This window comes from Nicotiana tomentosiformis, chromosome 3 (genome assembly GCF_000390325.3).
Source record: "Nicotiana tomentosiformis chromosome 3, ASM39032v3, whole genome shotgun sequence".
Lineage (NCBI taxonomy): Eukaryota > Viridiplantae > Streptophyta > Magnoliopsida > Solanales > Solanaceae > Nicotiana > Nicotiana tomentosiformis.
In genome coordinates this window covers 67,231,004-67,257,813 of record NC_090814.1, presented here as the reverse complement: position 1 = coordinate 67,257,813, position 26,810 = coordinate 67,231,004, and the positions used below count along the sequence as shown (strand labels likewise).

Below are 26,810 nucleotides of genomic sequence, written 5' to 3'. Positions count from 1 at the left end.
TTTGTGTTATCGGGAAGTTGGTAGAAACACTCTTTTGGTGGGAATTACTATAACTCCCTTTGAAAGCTTCTGACAGTTGATTAGACGCGTGTCTCTCTGCATTTAATGCCCCGAACACGCGTCATCCCACGATTCAATATAACTTTTGCTGATTATTGAGGTAATCATGGCCATGAATTTAGCCACCAAAACCTTTACTTATACACATCAACCTTCTCCCCTATACTCCATGATTTTACAAGCTTCCCTTATTTGACTTGCATCCTTCTCTTCATATTTTCTCTAATTCTCTTCAAGCAAAAATCTTTTCCTTCTTCCATACAATGGGTTCTTCCTCAAAGCGTACCAGTTCTTCAAAGAACAAGAATAAGGCTGAGGATTCTGCTCCTCCAACAGTGGGCTCCATCATCCCTAGAAGTCTTGCTACCACAAAAGACTTCGAAGAGAAATTTCCTACTACTAACGCTCGTATATGGGCCGTAAGTAGGTATCCTTCTTTCGTCCGTCCTTCTAGCATTCCTGCTGTGAAAGAAGACTGTCGCTGTCACGATTTGGATATTGTTGCTCCTGATCTATCGAAGTGAGTGACCCTACCCAAGGAGGGTTTTACATATTTTTACATGTATCCCTTTACTTTGGGTGCGTTCTCTTTGAGTAGAGAGCTTGACTCCATTATTACGGAGTTTTGCCTCTGCTACCAGGTGTGTCCTGGCATAAGTAAGTCCTACTATATGGAGGACGGTTGCTTGCCTTCGGTGTTTGTGCCAGGAGACGGGAGAAGAGCTAACCTTAGCTCATATGATGAATCTCTATTCTCCTAGGATCTTCCGCGGGGGAATGATAAACCTCTGCAAGCGTGTCCACCATGCTCTGTTATCTAGCATAGATGACGACAACGACTGTGGATGATGGAACGGTTCATTACAGTTGCTACCAATGATATCATTCCGGCAACGGCTTCATCATTTCCGGCCACTTGGAACCGCACTCGTAAGCTCTTTTATTAATATTTCTTTTATTAAATATTCTTCTATACCATAATTGATCCTTCGTCTGTTTCAGTAACCCGATGGATCCCACCAGTGGTTGAAGGTTTGGACCGGTGGGTCCAAAAGATCTTGGATGTTACGATGCCTAAAACTCGCTTGTGGAAAGAACTGGTCCCTAAATACGGGTGGAAGGCCAAAAATCATGGTAATTCAAACTCATTGTGTTTCAATTTTTCATGTGAAGAACTTGATTGATCCCTTCTACCTTATCTATGAAATCAGGTCTACCCGCGGGCTCAATTGTTGTCCCCGAGGAGGACATCTTAGCTGATCCTGCTGATGCAGCAAGGATACTTCAGGAGGCTCTTACTCAAACAGGTATCTCCACGCCTTCTTCGGGTACAAGTGTATTATTACGGAGTCCCCGGCCGAAGGACAAACAACCAAAAAGAAGATGCTCCTCCGCGGCCGGGGAAAAGAATAAGAGGGCGAAGACTGCCGCCGAGTCATCTCCGGTAGTGATGATGACTGGCCCTCTTTCTGGGCCGGTCGTAGACACCGTGATGATCGACGATGATAAAGAAGCTAGTGATGAGGGAGCTTCTTTACACAGAAGACGACGATCCTCATCATCTCAATAGGATGCTCGACATGTTGAGATAGTTACACCAATCGAGGATGATATTTCGACACTTTGGGGAGAGTTTGATTTGGTAGATAATGCCCCAATTGTTGTGCCCAGTGCTGCGGGGCTGAGTACCGGGTCTATGTTGTCTTTGGTTGGCGAGCATCCAATAACCAGCACTGCATTTGATGCAGTTGCTTCTCACTCTTCAACTACATCAGCTTCATCTCCACCTTCACCAACACCATCAAATGCTTCATCATTTTCATCCGCATCTATTCTTCCACCAGTAGCTTCCACATCACCTCCACCGGCCACACTTGATCATGAAGGAAGTGTTCCTCTTCCCCAGTCCCCAGTTCATGGGAATTTGGGGCAAATTTACGTTGCCCTCTCCGGAGATCCGCAAGGGAGGAGGAATGTTACTCTTTCGGTCTTCACCGGATGCAACTTGCTATCCCGACTGGTGGAGCTTGCTAATTTCCTAAAGCCTTTGGCTTCAGAGAAGGATTGGGAAAGGATTCAGGCTCTCTCAGGAGAGTGCTTGTTGAACAACACCATGCACAACGCCTCATCGATATATTCTTTACTTCTTTTATTGTTTCTACTATCTTTGCATAATCACATCCTGGGTTTATTTTTCTCACTTTGTAGGCTAACTTTCTTGCTTCTGAGGGCCTTTAAAGGTTGATTAGGGAAAAAGGGGAACTTACCTCTGAGCGGGATCAACTTTTGGTTGAACGGGACCAAGCCGTTATGTCGAGGTTGTTGTGTTGGAAACTGTTTGCAGCAAAGTGAGCAGGAAGTGGAGACCTTCAGCCAAGAGATTGCCCCGTTGAGGGTCCAATTTGAAGAGGCTAGGGCCAAATGTACCAGCTTGAGTCAGATCGTGAGGCTGCCTCTGCTGAAAGATTGAACAACTTAGAGGCAGCCTTGAATTCCAAGAATGGAGAGCTTGCTGTTGTAGGGGTGAAATATGCCCAGCTGGAGGAGAAGCAAAAAAGTACCATTGAGCATAATAAGATTTTCAGCCCTAATGTCCGCAAGCTCGATGTTAGTCTCTAGTCAGTTAGATGCGCCAGGGAAAACCTTTCTGCCGAGGTCACCCAACTCAAAGAAGAACTCAAGCGTCGAGCGTCTTCCCTCATTGTTGAGAAAACTTATGCTATGTATAACATAAAGAGGAAAACTTTGGAAGAGGCCAAAGCCGGTATCATTGACTTTGATGTCGAAATTACTAAGGCCCGTGAACTTGAGTTAGCTGCTAAAAGTGGTCTCCCAGCGAGGTCTGATGCTCTTGGTCCTTTTGGTTCCGGTTTTGAGTTTTCGGGAACTGAAGAAGAATCGGAGGATGATAATGCTGAAGGACAAACTGGTGAAGATCAAAATGTTGGACCATCGGTGGACCCATCTACTGCTCCCGGGGATGCGGACACTTCTCTTCCTCCGGGTTCCGGAGATACTGTAGTTTAGCTTTTCTTTTCTTTTTCCAATTCTTCTATTTGTGCCGCTTTGGCATATTATTGTAAATAGAAACATTTTTTTGAGTCTTTCTTTCATTTGAATATTCATGCAAGTCTTTAACCTCAGCATTTTCTTCCTTTTGCTTAAGAGTTTTGCGTAAGTTTTTCTGTTTGCGTCTTATTATGTAAAGCCTTGGGTGTATTTTCCCTGAAAGAATTTTGGCTCTAGGTATCAACCCTTTTTCGTGAGGGCTTTTGTAGGTATTTGCGCAAGTTTAATTTTTGCGTCCTTTCGTATACGGCTTCGGGTGTATTTTTTTCCCGAAGACATTTTGATTCTGGGCATAAAATTTTCCTAAACCAACCCTTTAACGTGAGGGTTTTTATAAGAGAGGGCCCTTTTATGTTTACGGTGCTCTTGAAGAGGACGTCTCACGTTCATTATGGCACTAGCATTTGAAGTACTTGTTTAACTTTCAAATGACAAAGTTAATTCATCGTTCAGACAAGAAACAGGATAAAAACAAAAAGATTTCATTTCACTTTATTCCTTCTATTTTCAAAAAGTACATAAGCATTTGCTATGCTTAAAAGAAATTTTCATTACTTGTGGCTAATTTGTATAACTTGTTTCTACGAGGTTGTCCGTATAATCCCTGGTCCCGATGATACAATTATGTTTTCGATTTTTTGTTCCCAGTTGGCGTGGCAGTCATTGTATCTTCATATCGTTCCCCCCAGTGTTCGAATGCGAAGAATGCGAATTAAAACATTGGAAATCTTGTATATTCGAAGATTCCACTAATGAATTGCTAGATAATCCTTAACCCGGTAACATATTTTACCCCCTCAGGAATTTATGCTATCGAGCGAAGTACTATCTAACAACCCTCTAGTGGTTTGCGCTCATGAACAGTTGGGTAACCTTTGCTTAATAGCAAACTTAACTTCCCTGTGGGAATTTGCTATAAAGCAAAAGATCATCTAACTGTCCACGAGTGGATCTTTGCTTGTGTGCCTTGCTATTAAAGGTCTTATTATTGTTGTCTTCGTAGTATGCTTTCTGTTGCTGCCTCGTTAAAAACCTTGCCAGAAAAATCTAATTGGGACAAAAACTGAACGAAGGAAAAATGAGTGCACCACATACTTTCCGCTTGGATAATGTTTATCAGCAATAATATCTTTTGAGGTGCGCCACGTTCTAGTTGTTGGGCAACTTTTCTCTATTTTGGTTTTCTAATTCATATGAACCTTTTCCGGTTACAGCTGGAACCCGGTAGGGGCCTTCCTACATTGGGCCTAACTTCCTTGCGTTGAGCTCCCGGGTATTTTGAGTTACTTTCCTTAGGACCAAGTCTCCTACTTTGAAATAACGGAGGTTGGCTCTTCGATTATAATACCGCTTTGTTCTCTACTTTTAGGCTGCTATTCTTATATGCGCCAAGTCCTTGCGCTCATCGAGTAGCTCCAAGTTGACTAACATTGCTTCGTTGTTTGATTCTTCATCTACTTAGAAATATCTCAAGGTGGGTTTCCCTACTTCTACCGGGATTAAAGCTTATGCACCGTACACAAGGGAACATGGAGTTTCTCATGTGCTCGATTTGTTCGGTATGCCCATAGAACTTTGGGTAATTCCTCGGGCCAATTACCTTTTTCCGCTTCCAACCTTTTCTTGAGGTTTTGAATAATCACTTTGTTCGTTAACTCCGCTTGATCGTTTGCGCTCGGATGATAAGGTGAAGATGTGATCCTCTTTATTTTTAAATCTTTGAGGAACTTTGTAACTTTTGCACCGATATAGCCCATTATCGCATGCTATCGCTTTTGGTATCAAATTATATTTTCCCACAAAAAATCCACCACTTCGGGCTCACCGATCTTCTGATAAGGACCTGCTTCCACCCACTTAGAAAAATAGTCAGTCAAATTAAAAGAAATCTTACCTTTCCGGGAATCGGCGGTAGTGGTCCGACGATGTCCATCCCCTATTTCATGAACGGCCATGGCGACAGAACCGAATGTAAGGGTTCAGCCGGTTGATGCACCAGTGGTGCATAGCGTTAGCACTTATCACATTTTCATACGAAGCCTTTGGCATATTGTTCCATGCAGGGCCAATAATATCCTGCCCTTACCAACTTCAGCACTAAGGAATCTACGCCCAAATGGTTGCCGCATATCCCTTCGTGAACCTCTTTCATGACATAGTTATCTTCGGATGCCCCTAAAAATCGGGCCAGTGGGCCTTGGAAAGATTTTCTATACAATTGGCCTCTCTTGAAGCTATATCGCGCTACTTTGGCTCGCGGCGCACGGGATGCTTTAGGGTCTTCGGGTAGCTTTCCGTTCCCGAGATAATCGATGATTTTATTTCTCCCGTCCCAAACCAAATTATTCATATTTATCTCATAGTAACCATATGTATCCAGGACTGAGTTCATTAGTTGTACTATCATCCCGGACTTCTGTCTCTTTATTCCTGTCGATGATCCAAGGTTAGACAATGCGTATGCTTCTGCTTTATTTTCCCTCGGGATATGAGTAATCGACCACTCCCGAAATCGCGCTAATAGAGCCTGTACCTATACCACGTATTGTTGCATGCGCTCTTCTTTGGTTTTGAAGATTCTGTAGACCTGATTTACCACCAGCTATAAGTCGCATTTGATTTTGATGACCTCGGAGTCAAGTCCCCGGGCCAATTCGAGCCCTGCAATCAAAGTTTCATACTCTGTTTCATTGTTAGTTAAAGGGACCATTCTAATGGCTTGCCTTAGGGTTTTCCCCAAAGGCGTGATTAAGACTATAACAAGCCCGGACCCTTTTACGTTGGAAACTCCGTCTGTAAATAAGGACCAAACTCCTAATGTTGATTTCGACACCATTACTGCCTCCTTGGTTGCCAGAGGCCGTAATCCTGGAATGAAATCGGCCACGAAGTTAGCCAAGACTTGCGACTTAATTGCAGTCCTTGGTTTATACTCTATATCGAACTCACTAATGTCGACGACCTATTTGGCTAATCAACCCGAGAGCTCGGGTTTATGGAGAATGTTCCGCAAAGGGAAAGTGGTTACCACAGCTATCGCGTGGCATTGGAAGTAGGGCCTCAGCTTCCGAGCGGCGACTACGAGAGCTAAGGCCAGTTTCTCCAAATATGGGTAGCGAGTTTCTGCTCCTGTTAAAATTTTACTAACATAATAAGTGGGAGATTGCGTACCTTCTGATGGTAGGCTAGAAACTCGTGTTTTAGCCGTATTTTGCACTCTAATTACTACACTTTACTGGTGTTTGAGCTTAAATGATGGTGATTTGTACTTATTACATCTTTTATGCCTTGCCAGAAATGATTCCGAGTTAAGAAGATAATTTGGAGCTAAATCCAACAATTTAGAGCTTTGAAGTCTGAGTAGAAGCCCAAGAAATTAAACCGGGATCGAGTTCAGGACCGAAAACTGAGTATATATGAAAAATAGAAGAAAATTGCTCAAGGCCATAAAATTGGCCTATCACAGTGTGGCTCAGTGGCTGATGATTACGTGCCTTAGAGAATATGCAATTGAATTGCAAATATCTACTTTATGAATGACTTAATATAGTGTTGTTGTCATGCACTATGAAAGGCAACAAAAGAAAGGCAACAAAAGTTAGGCAAAAGAAGTATTAAAAAATAAGCTTTTAGAGGAATTCCATTAGCGCGACGCACGGTGCACCGCCCAGTGCGGCGCGCCAGTGCAAAATATGGTCAAAAATGATTTTGCAACATGTTTTGGTATTTCCCACAAGTGCGCCGCATGCCGCGTGGTAGCATCTTTCCATTTTCACTAAAAAGGGTATTTTCGTTTGGGAATTATTGGAAAATGGCTTAAATACACGGGAAAATACCATTTTCGGGACTTTTGACAGATTTTCAACCTAAGGAGGCTAAGGAGGAGTTGGAAGAACACAAGCACACGGATTTCATCATTCCTTCCTCACTCAAGATCCGAGTTTGGATTGAATTTATGTTTTCCTATACTTTAGTTGCATTTGTGAAGAACTTCTCCATGTCTATGGAGTAGATCCTTTTTGGATTTTGATGGATTTGGTATATTGATGATTGTTTATGGATTATAACTCTATTTTTATGTATTTTAATCAATTTTGGAAGATTTAATTATTGCATCTATATTCACTTGTTCTTGTAATTGAAAGAGGCATAACTTGTGATATCTTTGCATTATATTGTTGGTTGAGTTCATAGATTCTTCTAAGTAATCGCAAGAGGCTAGTTGAATAATTGATTAAATCTAGTTAGGAGAATAATCGAAAGAGATTTTCCTAACGACCGATCCACTACGCATTCTTGCATATCTTCATTGTGCTTAAATTGGTTCATCTCGTAAGGTTAAGACTTAATCGAGAGATGAGTTTTTGTTGAACGTTTGAACTAATAATAGAGTGAATTCGAGAGACCCACTTGAGATTGGAAGTGAATTATCTAGAGTTAGATCTCGAACAATTATCTTGCACCTATCTTGTCAAAACCTATCTTCTCCCACTAATAACCTTAGTTTCTCTTTCCTTGTCTCAATAGTCACTAGTCAATAACTTTAGATTCTTAGTTAATTTCAATTATTAGTCATATAAATCTAAATTATTGATCCTCTTGGATAGCAATCAAACTAGAAACTACGAGAACACTTTTTAAATCCAATCCATGTGGATACGATATTATACTATACTATCTTTGACTAGTGAGTACAATTTAAGCATGTGTTTTGTGCTCGTCACATTCATCCTCACGGACTAAAATCGCACTTGCCGCAACTTCCGAGACCCTGAGGTCGACTAACAATATTTCACCTTCTGTTGGTTTTGAAAGCAATAGAGGGCTTGACAAGTTCTTTTTCAAATCCCTTAAAGCCTACTGGCACTCCGAGGTCCATTCGAAATTATTTTTCTTTTTGAGCAGTGCAAAGAAATGATGATATTTTTCTGATGACCGAGAAATAAACCTGATAAAGCTGCTAATCTCCCCGTGATCCTTTGGAATTCCTTCACGTTTGACAGTTGGTCCAGGATGTCTTCTATGGCCTTAATCTTATCGGGGTTTACCTCAATTCCCTTTTAAGATACCAGAAATCCCAGAAACTTACCAGAGTTGACCCCGAACACGCATTTCTCGGGGTTAAGTTTCATATTATGCTTCCTTAGGATGTCAAAAGTTTCTTGCACATGTTTAAGGTGATCACATGTATTCAAAGACTTAACGAGCATATCGTCTATATAAACGTCCATAGTTTACCCTATTTGATTTTCAAACATCCTGTTCACGAGCCGTTGATAAGTGGCTCCGGCGTTTTTCAACCCGAAGGGCATCACATTGTAGCAATATGTACCCAAATTCGTTATAAATGAAGTCTTTTCCTGATCCTTCGGGTTCATTTTAATTTGGTTGTATCCGGAATAAGCATCGAGAAAACTCATTAACTCGTGCCCGGCCGTGGCATCAATCATTTGATCGATGTTTGGCAGTGGGAACAAGTCCTTCGAGCACGCCTTATTAAGATCTTTATAATCTACACATGCAAAATTTATTGTTCTTCTTAGGAACTACTACTACATTGACTAACCAGTTTGGATATTTTACCTCTTGGATCAAACCGATATTAAGTAAGCGGGTTACCTCTTCTTTGACGAATTTACTCCTGGCTTCGGCAATAGGGCGTTTCTTTTGTCTTACCGGAGGTATGGTGGGATCCAAACTTAACTTCTGTATGTCTACCTTTGTCGGGATTCCTGTCATATCCTCATGCGACCATGCAAAACAATCGACATTAGATTTAAAGAATTTAATAAAGTCAGACCTGAGCTCCGGGTGAAGCCATGTCCCCAAGTAGAACTTCCTTTCTAGGAATTCTTCAACAATGCAACTTGCTCAAGCTCTTCCGCTGTGGATTTTGTTGCATCCGTCTCTTCTGGAACCTGGAAATATCTCGGCACCTGATAATATTCCGATGCCTCAGCCCCCAGACTAACTTCATCTAGTTCGGGAGCAGGTGCCGGTTCCTGTAATTGATATGTCGCGTGTTCCATTCCTTTGCTACTGGAGACCGAAATTTCATTCATCTCCCTTGCCGCCGATTGGTCACCCCTTATCTGCTTAATTCTTTCGGGTATTGGAAACTTCAGTAATTGATGATATGTTGATGGTACAGCTTTCATCTCGTTCAACCATGGCCTTCCCAGAATGATGTTATATCCCATATCACCATCTACACTTCGAAGAGAGTTTTTTTCATTACTTATTCTGCGTTTGTGAGTAATAAAATTTCTCCTCAGGTTATCACACTCACGAGGTTGATTCCGGTGAGAAGATTTGTGGCCGGAATAATGCTTCCGGTGAGTTTAGCTTGCTCCAATACTCTCCATTGTATGATATTATCCGAACTTTCTGGATCCACTAGAACACTTTTAATCTTAAAATATAGTACATTTAAAAGAATTACCAGTGTGTCGTTGTGTGGTAGCAGCAATCCGTCTGTGTCCTCCTCCGTAAAAGTGATATCGTCTTCCCAGAGACTTTTGCTATGGGTTATTGATACTTTCATCTTTTTTGCTGCCGAAAAGGTGGCCCCGTTGATCTCGTTCCCTCCGAAGATCATGTTGATTGTTTGGCGCAGGGGATCTTATCCTTCTTTAGAGGGTTCCACATTGTCCCGGTTACGACCATAATTATTCTTAGCTCGATCACTCAAGAATTCTCTGAGGTGACGATTCTTCAATAATGCTGTCACTTCTTCCTTGAGGTGTCGGCAGTCCCCTGTCCGGTGGCCATTTATCCCACGGTATTCACACCATAAGTTGGGATCCCTCTTGCTGGGATCAGATCTTATTGCTTTCAGTAACCGTGTTTCTTTGATATTTCTCATGGCTGACACCAACTCCACTATACTGACGTTGAAGTTGTAATCCGATAACTTGGGGTAAGAAGGATCTCGTGACCTTGACGCTTCTTTATCCTGCAGTGATCTATTGTTCCGATAGTAATCAGTCCTTCTGTCAACGACGAATCTGTCCATTGTCCGGAATCCTCTGTCGCGGCCTTCGGTCCGTTCGTAGGGCAAAAATCGGCCCCTCGAAGTCCATCTGTCCATGTAGTAATCGTCTTTTGATTTTTCTCTATTCTTCTCCCATCCTTTGGTCGACGATGGAAAACCAACCTGATCATCTTCGATCCTTATCTTTGACTCGTACCGGTTGTGGACATCCGCCCAAGTCGTTGCTTGAAACTCAAGCAGGCATTCCTTCAATTTTTGGGAAGCGTCTGAACTTCTCGGATTCAATCCCTTGGTGAATGCTTCAGCCGCCCATTCATACGTGAGAGCAGGGAGCAACATTCTCGCCTTCTGGAATCGGGTAACGAATTTTCGTAGTAACTCGGACTCTCCTTGCACAATCCTGAATATATCAACCTTTCGGGCCTGTACTTTTCTGGCCCCGGCATGAGCCTTGATGAAAGAGTCTGCGAGCATCTCAAAAGAGTCTATGGAATGCTGGGGTAACAGTGAATACCACGTCAAGGCTCCCCTCGTGAGAGTTTCTCCAAATTTTTTCAGCAAAACAGATTCAATTTCATGAGGAGCTAAATCATTTCCCTTCACCGCCGTTGTGTAGGTGGTAATGTGCTCCTAAGGGTCTGAAATTCCGTCATACTTTGGCACATCAGGCATTTTGAACCGCTTCGAGATTAATTCTGGTGTCGCATTTGGCTTGTATGGCAATTGAGTATACTTCTTTGAGTTCGGGCCTTTTAGTTCTGGTGGCGCGCCCGGGATTTGGTCCATGCGGGCGTTCACTTCCCTCATAAACCATAAAAGTTCATTCTTGAAAGGATCGTTCTCGTTATTGAGGCCGGATCCGCACCCCCTAGCCCCATCGGAGCCAACTTCTCCCCTAGGAGTGTTGTTGTCGACCCTCTGCGTTATTTGATTTGCGGGAGCACCGGGAGGAATCAGATCTCCTCTATTCGCATTATTCGAAGCCCCCGACAGCGCCTGCTTCAACTCCGTCATAACCTTATCTTGTCGCGTGAGGTGGCCTAGAATGATTGTCTGTTGATTTTGCAAGACCCTTACCGCGTCAACGACATGTTCCTCCTCAGCATCATCGGGAGTTGTCTCCCGAACATGTCGAGGATATTGCTTGTCATGCATCGGTGTAGCGCCATTCCCTCATTGTGGGTGTCACTGATTAAGTCCTCGAAATGAGGTTGATCCCTTCGAATCTCGGGATTGTGCGTGTTGTTAATAGCGTTATCTGTCATTTCTTATGATTTTTTCTAAGACAAAATAATCAAAACACGTCAGTAAAAAAGGCAAGGATCAATTTAGTTGCACGGCTGTCTAGGCCCTACGGTGGGCGCCAAACTGTTTACCCGTAAAACGATACAGTTGAATTTAAATGTGGTTTCTAGACAAATGAATTAATTTGATCCTGAAATAATAAAATAATTGAAGAATTATGCAATACTTAGCCTTGAGATGGAGACGAAATAACAGAAACAGCAGTTCTGGGAACATGATTTGCGGGCACAACAGCAATGAAATCAAAAGGCAAGAAGATAAGATTGTATTAAGTTTTGAATAGAATGTAGCATAAGTTTGTCAGAAAATTCGTGTCGTCTACAATGATAACTGAGCTCACTATTTATAGCTACGTCTAGGGAAGGAGGTCCTAGGATCGTGCCCCTCTTTAATGTCAATTATGAGGGTCATTGATGAAGATGTAACGGTGAATATAAATGTCAAATTCCCTGTAACGGGCAATCATTCTTAATGCCACGGAATATTCTCTATTAAATGCTACCGGGCGAAGAGTATTTATCACATCTTTATGAGCGTTATTCTTTCCGGTGACAAACGGAACAGTTGCCTTCGCTCTTGGCCATCTCCCGTCTTGGGTTTCACGTGTCCCTCTTTTGGATAGCCACATGTCATAGCATATTTTACCCTATACGGTATAAAACTCAAAGAAGAAGAAATCTAGCTCGTCATTTGGTTGAAAGTGTTCGTCCCACATATTGGACAAATTTTGGATATATTATTGTATATTGCTTTTATTATCGGAAAGTTTTTCATATATTACATAAAATTAAACACATTATAGGATCATCTAACAAGGATAGAATGAAAAGTGGCGTTTTTGGTTGCATGTCAAAAATTAGCCTTAGTCTTTCTTTTTTTTATTTTCTTGATTGCTTATAACTTCTCTTTTGGGGTGTACAAACTGAACCGCAAAATCCCTACCAAACCGAAAAGTCAAACTAAACCGATTAAAAAACTCGATCAGATTTGGTTTGATTTAGTTTGGTATTGAGTAAAAATAATCGAACCAAACCGATGTTTAAATATATAATTTATATATATACTTTTTATAGAATTTTCTTTAAAAAAATATCTAGAAATATTTGTGATTCTCTTATGGGAGGTAATATTTAATTAGATATGAAGTGCTCCCATTTTTTATTACTTTAAATAATGGGTTGTATGATCACTCTCTTATCTAGTGTTACTGAAATGTGTCAATCTCTTTGTTCTTCCATATCATATGGCAAGATCTATTAAATTCTTAATCTTTTTCGAATTTGAAGTGGTATTTTGATAATTTAAAATTAAGTATAACATATCATTATATAGGTACCATATTGATTTTTATGATTATTAAATTCAGTTAATCTTGAAAATATACATCAACGAAAAATTATTGTTAGGCGATTAAAAAATTAACTATCATGTGTTACTAAGAAAACTGTTCTCCCATAAGAATATTTTAATCGATCATATGTTTGTTAAGTTTTTCAATTTTTGCTAAACGTATATTTACTTATCAAAATTTAATAAAGTAAGATTGAAATAATATTCATGTAACAAAAAAATTCGAAAAATCTGACAAAACCGAACCAATCCAAACTGATATAGTTGGTTTGGTTTGATAATTTTAAAAAAAAAAAATCGAATCAACCCGATTAATGTACGCCCTTACGATATTTTTATGCCCCATCTCTAAGGGGGAAAATTGATTGGACATGTGACACATATTTTTATTACATTTTGACTTGATATCGTAACCAAACAAATTAAATAACATTAAATATGAGCATACCCGAAAATCTTGAGATATATAGGTGATTGATGTGCTCTCAAAAGTCAAGATCATGCGTTTCATACAGCAAAGACTTTTGGAAGTATAAGGAGATTGTAAATCCCAAAATGCAAATTTCATATATATTCTCAACGTGAAAACGACAAAATCTGAAGATATAGCAAGAACAAAAATATTTTGGGACTGGTAGATTAGAAATTGAACGTTTTCCAATGTCTTTTTTTTTTTTAACCCTTCCCAAATTAAGAAGATCTATAGTATTTTCACACTTCCCCTCCACGGTGACTCTAACCCAGTACCTAACGATCGTAAGTAGATGTACTTTTACCAACTGAGCAAGCATCACTTGTCTCACAGTGTTTTCCAATGTCTCATTTTTCTTTTCAAAGAACTCTTTAAAATTTCAATTCTGTAAAATATTTTTTATTTTATTTAATATTCAAAAGTCCTTTCCCATTTGGATTTTACAGTAATCATGCTTAATTAAAATGTATTTTTTTTCCTTCACCCTAAGATATGATAGTGACGTACGGATACAAGGGACCTTAATGTCCGCTTCTTGCATGTTACCCTAACATGGTAGGTCCTGAAACTCTTAAACAGATTATACCTAAAACAGTTTGAATAAAGTAGTAACTAATGATACTGAGGGTTGCATATGCATGATTTTTTTATAAGTTGTGTCAATATTTAGAGAAGAGTGGAGAATAAATAATATTAATTATCATATTACCTAACAAGAAACAGCCTTAATCCATTAGTTTTATTGAATCTTAAGTTAGAAGAGGTCATTAGTTCAATTCTACTTATTTATAATTTTTTACAATAGAGATTCTCTCAAATATTTATCAAAAAAGATGATCTGGTTGAAGTTTGAATATGTGACCTCTTAGAGCAAAATTAGAAATTTAACCGGCAGCTAAGCAACAGTATATGTCAAGTGGTTTACGTACAGTATTACTACATATATCTCATAAAAAATTTGACAAAGCATTCCATGTGCATGGTGAGATAATTATGATCTCTTCATTCATAACCAAATGTTTGGATTCTTAAGAAAGAAAAAAATCTTGATGAAAAGAAGTTTTACACAAAGCGAATCCAGATAGTAAGGACTCCGATATACATATATCAGCCATATGGTAGGAAACCAACAAAAAGATATAATAATAACAATAGATACAATGATTATAAAATCATTCTAACACGTAAATTATTACTTAATTCGTTAATTTTGTCTTATTAAGCAACCAAAATTGCATGATTTGTGGACTAACCACGTGTACTTTAAAAAAAAAAAAAACAAGAACTTCTGGGACGGTTACATGTCAGGTCTGAATTGACTTGCAATAGTTTGCTTGTTGGCGTTTATGTTCATATGGACCTAATCCTAGAATTAAAAAAAATGAACAACCGACAACTACTTCTAGGTTTCCATCTCTAAGTGTTTGGTCATATCTGATGCCTCATATCTACTGCAAAACAATATGGCTGGCGCATTATATTCTTGTTTTGCCATTTTTTGTTCCCAATTTTGTTTTAGGAAGCTAGGTAGAATTAGAGGAAAGTAAAGCTCATGAATAAAGCACTTTTAGGTAAGTGATTAATTAAGGATATTTTGACAAGAGAAAGATAATGGAGAACTACTAGCTAGTTTCTGAATTCATTAGGTAGAAGTTTTACACCTTAGTTTATACCTCCCACCCCATCAATCTGATACACATGTTACAACAACAACTGACGTGGAAGCTGAGTAGGATTATTTGAACATGTAGCTTTGGCTGGAAAAGTAGTTATTCTATTTTTTCTATTTTCAGCATGTTTTGCATTTCAATTTCAAACTCTAATTGTATAAGTAATAGTTTGTAATAGTGGGAAGACACTTTTGAAGCTAATATATATCATTTCCCTCTTCTTCTGAGTTTTCTCCCCTCTCTTACCTCCATTTCTCTCCTCTTCTCTCGTAATACTGTTTCTTTGTTGTGTTCGATACCTTATTGGTATCAATTGGTATCAGAGCTATGCGACCACGATGGGACCTCAAAAGACTGTGGAAGATGCTCAAGGAATTCCAGTTGTTAATCTACAGGAACAATATAAGGATTTAGCAGCTCAGCAATTGGATCTGCGAGCTATCATGGATCAGAAGCATCAGGAGCTTAGGGACGACATGAATCGCAGGCAAACTGAGCTAGTTCAATTGGTTAGTGCTCTCAAAAACTCCCTTGATGGAATGCAATTGCATCAGCAGTCGAAGGACGGCGGTTCTACTTCGACTAATCGAGCTCACACTGCTAAAGCAGGTCAAGGCATTTAAGGCCCAAATCCTTACTATGTTGCTAACACTCGAAATCATAATCTGATATTTTCTCGCTTTAATGGTGAAAACTTAAAAAATTGGCTTAGCGAATTGAGCAGTATTTTGCTATGGATAATACTCCTCACAATGAGAGAGTGAGGCTAGTAGCTATGAATTTGGATGATGATGTTTTGGCTTGGCATCAATCTTTTTTTTGAAGTGTAGAGGTGTACCTGGGCCACCTGAGTGGGAGGAATACTTGGCTGTATTGGTTGAAACATTAGGGGATGAGTTTGCAGATCCCATGCTTGAGTTAAAGCAGCTGAGACAAACTAGTTCTGTGAGAGAATTTCAGTTTGCTTTTGACAAGCTTGTTTCACAGTATAATTTATCAGTAGATCAAGCTATATCATGCTTCCTAGGTAGACTGAAGGAAGAGGTGGTTAACCCGATTATGATGCATGAACCCCAAACTCGCTCAAAAACATATCGACTGGCCAGATTAGATGAAGCTACCTTAGCAACTAATGCTAGAACTCTTAAACATTTTCCCGCACCTACCTAATCCTTGCCCAATAGAAAAACCCCTTATGAACTTCACCCTACCAAAACTCCTAACCTTCATCACCCACCAACAAACTATCTTTAACAACTTCAAACATTACTACTCCCAGAACTAGAAGAATGATTTTACCAGCTGAGATGCATGCCAAAAGAGCTCAGGGTTTATGCTATTTTTATAATGATAAGTACACACTTGTTCATAGGTGTTCCTTACCTAAGCAAATATTTATCATAGACCTAGAATATTCTGAGGGTGATATAGATGAAGAGCCAGTTAAGTCAGAAGGAACACTAGCTACTGAGGAATGGGCTATGACTGACGGAGATCCTCCTTTGATCTCATTATGTGTTATAAGTGGACTTCAGGGGGCCCAAAATATCCATGTTATTGGCTATAGTAATAAACGACCCCTTCAGTTATTGCTAGATGGTGGAAGTACTCACAACTTCATTAATGCGGAATCTGCAAAAAGGTTGGGCTGTCATATTTCCCCAACTAAGTTGGGCTATGTCAGTTTGGATAACAATACTATGGAGGCTACCACTGGTATAGTGAGAGACTTCCAATGGATGCTACAAGGAACTACCTATACCTTAGACTTGATTGTCTTTCCTGTAGGGAAGTATGATTTGGTTTTAGGAGCCCTTTGGATGAAAGCATTGGGTCCTGTTACTATGGATTACACTCAACTTACTATGTCCTTTAACTACCAGAACAAATATCATGTGTTCAAAGGAGTCACGGAAGACTGCAAGCTCTCAAGCTCTAAAGCTATAAAAAAGGGGATGGAATGAAGAGGTCCAGTTCTTCATGTTACAGGTGGTTACACCTGCAACGGTGAAGGAGTGTAACAGCCACTGTAATGCTCTTCATCTGCATGTAGAGGAGCCTATACCAGGATCACTTAAGGACCTGATCACCCAGTATCAACATATCTTCAATGAGCCCATAGCTTTGCCTCCACAGAGGGGTGATTTTGATCAAAGAATTCCCCTATAAGAAGGATCTAAACCAGTCAACATCAGGCCCTATAGGTACTCCTCTATGAAGAAAGATATCATAGAGAATCTGGTATTGAAAATGTTACAACAATGTGTTATCCAATATAGTAATAGTCCTTTCTCTTCACCAGTGGTCCTAGTAGGGAAAAAGTATGGGTCATGGAGGTTGTGTGCTGATTATAGGGAGTTAAACCAATGCACAATTAAGGACAAGTTCCCCATTCCCATTATAGATGATCTTTTGGATGAACTAACTAAGCTACAGTCTTTTCTAAGATTGATCTAAGATCGGGTTACCATCAGATTAGAATAGTGCCTAAAGACATCCCAAAAACTGCTTTTAAAACTCAACTTAGGCCATTATGAATACCTAGTCATGCCCTTTGGTTTAACAAATGCTCCCTCTACATTTCAATGTCTTATGAATCATTTATTTCAACAGTTTTTAAGGAAATTTGTATTAGTTTTCTTCGATGACATTTTAGTTTATAGTGTGCACTTACAAGACCATGTACAACATCTCCAGCAAGTATTTGAATTTATGGTGAACAACAGCTTACTGGACAAATACTCTAAATGTGTTTTTGGGGTGGCAAATATGGAGTACTTAGGGCATTTTATCTCAGCTGCAGGAGTTTTCACTGATCCAAAGAAGATTCTGGTTGTTCAACAATGGCATGTGCCTATTACTGTAAAGCAACTCAAAGGTTTCCTTGGCCTTGCTAGGTACTATAGGAAGTTCATAGGGAATTATGGTCTTATCAGTCGACCTCTTACAGAGTTTCTTAAGAAAGACAACTTTAACTGGTCCACCAGTGCTGATCAAGCTTTCATTGCTTTGAAGACTACATTAGCCATTGCTCCTGTGTTGGCCTTGCCTAATTATTCTGCTCCTTTTTTGGTGGAAACTGATGCTAGTGGCACAGGTATTGGGGTTGTGCTCATGCAAGAGGGACATCCCTTGGATTTCATCAGCAAAGGCTTGGCTCCTAGTCATGTTGCTCTTTCTGTTTATGAGAAGGAACTCTTGGCTCTTGCTTTTGTTGTGAGCAAGTGGTCACAATATCTCATGGGTCAATATTTCATTATTAAAACTGACTAGAAGGCCTTAAAGTACCTCCTAGAGCAAAAGATCCACACAGATTCTCAAATCAAGTGGATTGCCAAACTTTTACCCTTTGATTTTGAGATCCAATATAAGAAAGTCAAGGAGAACATAGTGGTTGATTCTTTGTTAAGGGTTCAAGGAGTTGAATTAATGCCATTGCTTGTTTCTTCTGTCTCCACTGAGTTATGAAAATAGATCACTGCTAGTTGGTCTTCTGATCCTGAGCTTCACACCTTGATCCAGTCCTTAAAAAAAATCCCCCAGAAGCATTTTACTTGGCTCAATAACCAGCTTAGAAGGAAAGGGAAGTTGGTGATAGGGAATGATGCTGCCTTAAGAGCTAAACTGTTTACCTTATGGCATTCCATCTCAACAAGGGCCATTTTGGCTTAGATGCCACTACCAGGAAGGTGTTAACCTATTTTTACTGGAAGGGTATCAGGAAGGACATTGCAGCCTTCATTCAGAAATGTACTACTTGCCAAAAGAATAAGTATGATACCTCTTGCTTCTCCTGGCCTTCTCCAACCCCTACTTATCCATGCACTACCTTGGACAATATTTTTAAACTGCATGGATTTCCTGCTTCTAACACTAGTGACGGAGACCCTATCTTTATCAGTTCCTTTTGGAAGGAATTCCTCTCAGGTCAAGGTATTACTCTGCAAACCTCTACTGCGTACCATCCTCAAACTGATGGCCAGAATGAGGTGCTCAACAGGTGCCTAGAGACCTATTTGAGGTATTTTTGCACTGACTCACCTATTGATTGGCCTTCTTTTTTGCCCTTAGCTGAATGGTGGTACAACTTATGTCCACACTCCTCCATTAAAACATCCTCCTTTGAACTTCTATATGGCTATCCTCCTCCATTACACTTGCCATATCTTCCTGGATATTCTGAGTCCTCTTTTGTTGAAGATATCTTGTTAGTAAGGGAATTCAAGCTACAAATGGTCAAATTTCATTTACATAGAGCTCAACAGAGAATGAAAGCTCAGGCTGATGCTCACATGTCTGTTAAAACCTTTCATGTTGGAGATTGGGTGTTTGTCAAGTTGCAGCCTTATTGACAATCTGCATTGACTGGTTCTCCTTATCATAAGCTAACTTTTTGTTACTTTGGTCCATATCCTATTGTTGAAAAGGTTGGTGATGTTGCCTATAAACTCCTGCTACCACCAGAGGTCCTTATCCACCCTACCTTCCACATTTCTCAGCTCAAACTTTATCATAACCTTCCTTCTGAGATTGTTCATCCTCTAGTCCTCGACCTATCTAACCAGCTTTGTCCATTTCCTGAGGCCATTCTAGCTAGACGTTTGATCAAAAGGGGGAACAAAGCTGTTGCACAATGCCTGGTCAAATGGTCCAACTTACATGCTTCTTATACCACTTGGGAATTAGCTTCTGCACTACGGGCTCAATTTCCAGCCTTCACCCTTGAGGACAAGGGTGATCTTCATCACGGGGGTATTGATATACATATTACAACAACAACTGACGTGGAAGCTGAGTAGGATAGTTGAGTAGGATTATTTGAACATGTAGCTTTGGCGGAAAAAGTAGTTATTCTGTTTTTTCTATTTTCAGCATATTTTGCGTTTCAATTTCAAACTCTAATTGTATAAGTAATAGTTTGTAATAGTGGGAAGATACTTTTGAAGCTAATACATATCATTTCCCTCTTCTTCTGAGTTATCTCTCCTCTCTTACCTCCATTTCTCTCCTCTTCTCTCGTATTACTGTTTCTTTGATGTGTTCGATACCTTATTGGTATCACAATCTTACTAATAACGTTAGTTTGATTTGACACAGAATTTAAGAAAGAACGAAAGAACTTTTGTTGTGATTTTAAACATGTCATGAGATTTCTGTCGACTATAAAAGAATATCATTATGGGTTAAATAGAAGACTCCAATGTATTATTTTTAAAAAAAATAAATTAATAAGAAAATTGTATCATATAGAGCGGCGGAGGAAGTAAAAGTTAGGAATGCATGAAGAAGAATCGAACCTTTTTGGCATAGTACAACATGTACGTTATGTGCTGTGCACATCAGGTCAACAACCCAATGCATAAAAGTATATTAATCTAGTCGTCGAAGCGTTTGTCATTGTGTATTTACATAACTCGGGCATTCCAATAATTTTTATACAAATAATACTAATAATTAGACATAAGTGGAAGCGGAAATTTAAAATAACAGTAAAATTATTTTCGTATGACGTATAAGTTACAAATTTCGAATCGTGTAATCAGTCATAAGATACTTGTTTTATGATAGGTTATACCTACGTCACACCATCTTGAGGTGCAACATTTTTCTGAATTCTTCATGAACAGAATACTTCGTGCAATGGGTTCTATGAGGTGAAAAGAAAAACCACGATGTTCTATGTGGCAAAAAAAAAAATTGAGGAGCGGATCTCAAAGCTTCATTAATGCATGACCCAAGTGGACGCTAAAAGCAAGCATAACCAAGGCTCCAATATTTAGAATAGTTTCATCGTTCTGCACGTTGATTTTCTCTTCTTCCATTGAAGTTGTTTCTTAAACTGTTACCTAGGTCTTTTTTAACAACGTTTGACTAAAATTAAAACACGACTTCCCTTACATTTCTTCTAGTGCAGAGAGACGACTTTCTAACATGAATTAGTTCGCACTACAGAAAACGATAACAATAACAATACTAACCGTAGCATAAATCTTACTAGTTATGATTAAGAAGTTTGTTGAAGCAATTAAGAATCCAACTTTCTAAGATGTCACTTGTCACCTACCTGAATGGCACAGATTTTAGGGGATTAATGAGAGGAAAACAAATTTATTTCAACGTAATTAATTAAAACGAAAAAATTGGCCAGGGTTGAGAAATGCATGTGCTATGTAGGGCCAATCAATTTGGTAATTCAAGTGGAACAACTGCATGTGCGTTTTGGTAGTTGTTTTATGACCTAAAAACTAATGGTTCTAACAGTTTTCGACTACTCTCTCAAAATGTGAGCCCTGCTAAAGTTGTCACTTTCTACTATGTTTATATTTATTTGCAATTGCCATATCTTATGCCTAAATTTCAGCATCTATTTTTCTGTATAAATAGCTAGCTAGCTTTGTGCATAACCCTCAGCTCATATCTCACCACTCTCTCATTCTCTTCTTACCTATATCATAGTTTGCTCATTAATGGCTAATCTAGCAATATTCTCCATTATCTCACTTCTTTTCTTCTTTTTAAGCTTTTGCTTTCATGGAATTTTTGCTGATTATGGTGGCTGGCAAAATGCTCATGCCACTTTCTATGGAGGGGGTGATGCCTCTGGTACTATGGGTATGTCCACAATTGTTTTCATGTTGTTTCACATTAAAATCAAGTTTGACTATACAGAAATACTATCCTCATAGCATTATTTAGCTCCGAATTTAACTTATATATACCGGTAATGTATAAAAAATTTACTCTATCAGCATATTCACTTATTTTAGTAAGTAACATATATTATTTTCTAGGTTACTAAAGTTAGTATTCCCTCTGTTTCAATTTAAATGACACATTTTCCTTATTAGTCCGTTCCAAAATAAATTACATATTTTTATATTTGAAAATAATTTAACTTAAATTTTTTATTTTACTCACTTTATGCTTAACGGGAAACTTTTATAGCCACACAAATGTCATGACCCCCACAAAGTTTTTGCCTCTTAAAGCTTTTAAATCACATGTTTTAAAAGTTTCTTCTTTTTTTTTCCCTTAAACTTTGTGTAGTCATCTCTAAGTGTAAAGTTTGAATATACTTTATCGTCTCCGCACCCTACTTATGGGATTTCACTGGGTTTGTTGTCGTTGTTGTTGTTGTTTTGTGTTAAGTCAAACTATCTCGTCTAAATTGAAAGTGTAAAACTGATAGTGTTGTTGTTGTTGTTGTTTGTTTTACTATGTAACATGATAGTGTAAAACTTGTTTTGCACGGTCAGTATAGATATAGAAGTTGAGGTTAATTTATATACTATAACTTAGTAACTATGATTGGGCAAATGCAGGGGGTGCTTGTGGATATGGAAATTTGTATAGCCAAGGGTATGGAACCAACACTGCAGCACTAAGTACAGCACTATTCAACAATGGTTTAACATGTGGGGCTTGTTACGAGCTCACTTGCAACAACCAAGCTCAATCGTGCCTCCAAGGGAGCATTATTGTTACTGCAACTAACTTCTGCCCTCCAAATCCATCCCTCCCTAATAACAATGGTGGTTGGTGCAATCCTCCTCTCCAACACTTCGATTTAGCTCAGCCTGCTTTCGTGCAAATTGCCAAATACAGAGCTGGTATCGTCCCTGTTTCTTTCCGAAGGTAAACTTTGATATATCAAAGAACTTTTACGACGTGTTATAGTAGAAAACTTGCCTTATTTTCAAAATTACTAATCTCACTTTTTATGGACAGTTATATGTAGTTACAACCCCCATTTTGAAGAATTAACTTATATAGTCGTTAACCCAACTGTTTAAACTAAAAATAGTCGGCGAATGTATAATCAACATATAATATGTGTATAACCATTAACCGTATCTAATCTATATATACTGGCTAGTTAATAAAATTGGCTATTTATGTAAAGATCCCTTATATTTTAGGTGACCTAATTGTCAATTTATAGAAGTTAAACTCAAGTGAATAGAAGTTATTTGCTGATATGGGATTCTTTGGTTTTTGTTTATTACAGGGTGCCCTGCAGAAGAAAGGGGGGAGTAAGGTTTACAATAAATGGACACTCATTCTTCAACTTGGTTTTGGTGACAAATGTTGGGGGTGCTGGTGATGTTCAATCAGTTTCAATTAAAGGGTCTAACACTGGATGGCAAACAATGTCCAGAAATTGGGGCCAAAACTGGCAGAACAATGCTAATCTCAATGGCCAGAGTCTTTCATTTCAAGTCACCACTAGTGATGGAAGGACTCTAACTAGCAACAATGCTGCACCAGCTAACTGGCAATTTGGCCAAACTTTTGAAGGGGCTCAATTTTAATTACATAATTAGTTTTTACTACTATAAACACATTAAGGAAAAAGCAAAAGAAAAATAGAGAGTTTTTCAACTTCTAATTTGTATATGGCATTGAAAGGGTGAGTAGGTTTGGGAGAGGCCGGGGGAGTTCCGATATGGATAAGTTTTTACCGAATTTGGCTCTATTGCTGTGGTGGCTAGTTAGCACCCGCTTAGGCCTATAGTAGATATGATTGGATCTTGAGTTGAAATTTTTACAACTTATGTATTTTTATCCTTTTTTAGAGATATTATTAGTGGCCATTTATGGATTTGTAGGCCACTTGAATATCGCATATATTTATCTGTTAGTCTCTAATTCATTGTGTAAGCAGAATTGGGGCGACTTAATGTCACGTTATCCTTTTCGCTTAAACGATTTGGATATTATCCTTCTACATTTTTGTTTATGTTTGCCTTTCATCTGAATATTTTGCTTGGCATTACGCAAATGACCAATACGATAAAGGAAAGGCTATGTTACACTAATCCGTCTCTATTTTACCAAGATTGCTTTACGCCTTTCTTATAATATATGAAACTACAAAATGTCTTTATATTAAAATATAGTTTACGGCGATAAAATTAATGATGCTACTGAACTTGCAACTTCAGTGATGAAATTTCCCAATATGTTGTCTAGGGTTGTCAATGGTTATGTTTTCCTATTCCAAGAAATTTATATCAACCAACTTTTCGGTTAATTTATTGTGTATAGCCAAAGATAGATTTTTCCATACCATCCGAATAATCTCAATTTCTCTCCAACCTGTTAATTTTAAGCATTTTTTTTCTAAGAACGTATTAATACTAATGTTACAACGACTCTCAGTTTAATAGCAAACTTGGATATAATATTTTTGTAGTTCTCTTGTTGAGAAACAATACATGAAATGAAACTTACAAATATACCCGCTTTCAAAAGTATTTTTATGATTCTTCGTGTAGGTGCATTATCCTTTATTCCACAATCAATGTACAATTTGTAGATCATGGAAAAGCATAAGTTCTTGTTGAAAATGCTTCTTCTTTTTATTTTTGGTGCAGTTGAAAATGCTAATATTCGGTTGAAAAATACTTTTTTCAGGTCAAAGTTCGTTGCTTCAGAAACATGTGTATTACGTTTCCCATTTTCAATCTATACTGGATTTCACTAATCTCCAGAAATGACATAATTACCCACAAAAATAATATTATTTACTCTTGTCTATCTATTTACTTTTCTACCCATCAAACTAATTACATTTCCTACCCATGATAGTTTTTGTGGATAATTTCCTCTTTTTCTCCTTTTCTTTTTTGTTTCTCTGCTTCTTTTCTTCTTTCGTTCTTTTCTTTCTTTTTCTTTTTTTCTCGTTTTCTTCTTTTTTTTTTCTTTTTTCTTCTTTTCTATTCATTTATTTTTTGCCCAAATTATTATTATTATTACTTTCATAATTTAATTTCACACTCAATTTTGGCTCCTTCTTTATTTATTTTTTCTTTTCTTTTCTTTTTTGTTTATTTTCTTTATTTCTTGTTCTTTTTCTAATTTCATTCAATTCCTTTTTTATTTTATTTTCTTTTTCTTTTCGTAATCTAATTTCATTGACTTTTTTTCTCTTTTTATTATTCTTTTTTTTATACAATAAGAAAAGATAACTGATAAAGTAAATATTTGTTCACCCTTTTTTAATATAACTAGTATAATATACATGTTGTCTTTTTTTCTTAATTTTTTAATTCAATTATTAGAAACTTATACATTATAACTATTTTCTCTTCTCTTTTTTGCTTTCATTTTTTTGATAATCTAATTCTTCACACATTTTTGGCACCTTTATTTTTGTTCTTTTATTTATTTATATTTTTTATACATTAATTATTAAAAATAACTTACTTTAGCATATAGTATATCAAATATAATATATTAGTAGCAGTTAAAGTATATAATTGCAGTATACTATGATACTCACATGCTATATATCATATACGGACTGGATATATGATATCGAGAACTCTGTTACAAAATTTGAAAAAGGGGCCATTGATTTTTTTAAATTAAAAAAATACCAAATTTAATTATATTGTTATATTATACCATATACAGTAATAGTATACGGTTGCAATAAATTATACACTATGAAATTAAATATTATATACCAAAATGGTATATAGTATATTATTTTGATATATAGTACAAATTAGTCTTCTTCGCTAGTTCAACTCAATTTTAACCTCAATTTCAAAAATTTACTCCAGAATTTTTACCAAATTGACTCAAACGTTAGTCACAATTTCAATCAAATATTTCAAACTAAATATTTTGATTGAAGAAAATAACTAATAAAACTTGAGAATTCCATTGAAAAATTGAAAGAACTCAATGAAAAGTTTAAAAAATTCAAAAAGAACCAAATTGTAAATGGTATACTGTAATAGTATATCATTGGAATAAACTGTATACCAAAATAGTATATAATATATCATTTTGGTATACAGTATAAATTCTTCTTCTCCAGTTCAACTAAGTTTTAACCCAAATTTAAAATATTTACTGTAAAATCTCCACCATGAAAACGTCGTCTATAATTTGAACAAGGACCTGAAAATTTTGAAAATCTAAAAAATGGTCTAATTATAATGATATACTGTTGCAACATATTATATACTATTGTAGTATATTATATACTATTACAGTATTTTATTGCATTATATTATATACTATTATAGTATATTGTATACTATTATAGTATATTATTGTAGAAATACTATTGTATGTATACTAATTATAATGTAGTAGTAAACTATATAATATATCAGTAAGATAGTATATATCATATACGGATAGGGTATCATAGAGGTCTGGTTTATTTCTTCCAAGCAAAATACTCGGTTCTCTATGATACCAATATAGTATATATCATATACCGATAGGGTATCATAGAGGGCAGATTCATTTCTCCCAAAAATACTCATCAGTCCTTTATGATACCCATATGGTATATGTCATATATTAATAGAGTATGATATCATAGAAGTCTGATTCATTTCTTCCAGGAAAATACTCAATCCTCTATGATACCAATCTGGTATATATCATATACTAATAGGATATCATAGAGGGCAGATTCATTCCTCCCAAAAATAATAATCGGTCCTCTCTACCAATATGATATATATCATATACTGAGTCATTCCTCCCAAAAATACTATCACTCCTTTATGATACCCACATGATATATATAATATACTGACATAGTATCATAAATGACTGGTTCATTCCTTAAAAGAAAAATACTCATCAATACGCTATAATACTCATGTGGTATACATCATGTACTGATAGGTTATCATAGAAGACTTATTTATTTCTTTAAAAAAAGAGCCCAGTCCTCTATGATACCAAACTGGTATATATCATATACTGACATGATATCATAGATGACTGATTTATTTCTTCAAAAATACTCATTAGTCCTTTATGATACACACATGATATATATCACATATTGTTAGGGTATCATAGAGGACTGGTTCATTCCTTTAAAAAAAAATACTTAACATTAAATTTAATATTT

At 37.4% G+C, this 26,810-nt stretch overlaps 2 protein-coding genes across 2 annotated transcripts; both read left to right on the top strand.

The window, feature by feature from the left end:
• The first annotated feature begins 17,632 nt into the window (after positions 1-17,632).
• Positions 17,633-18,193, top strand: LOC138907949 (uncharacterized mitochondrial protein AtMg00860-like). The gene has a single exon (XM_070198575.1). It carries the CDS (start codon positions 17,633-17,635, stop codon positions 18,191-18,193), a length of 561 nt encoding a protein of 186 aa, XP_070054676.1.
• A 3,082-nt stretch (positions 18,194-21,275) lies between these two features.
• Positions 21,276-23,648, top strand: LOC104090990 (expansin-A4-like). Its single transcript, XM_009596218.4, has 3 exons — positions 21,276-21,532; positions 22,243-22,555; positions 22,929-23,648. The coding sequence occupies exons 1-3, from the start codon at positions 21,388-21,390 to the stop codon at positions 23,230-23,232; spliced, it is 762 nt and encodes a 253-aa protein (XP_009594513.1). The 5' UTR covers positions 21,276-21,387; the 3' UTR covers positions 23,233-23,648.
• Positions 23,649-26,810: the final 3,162 nt, after the last annotated feature.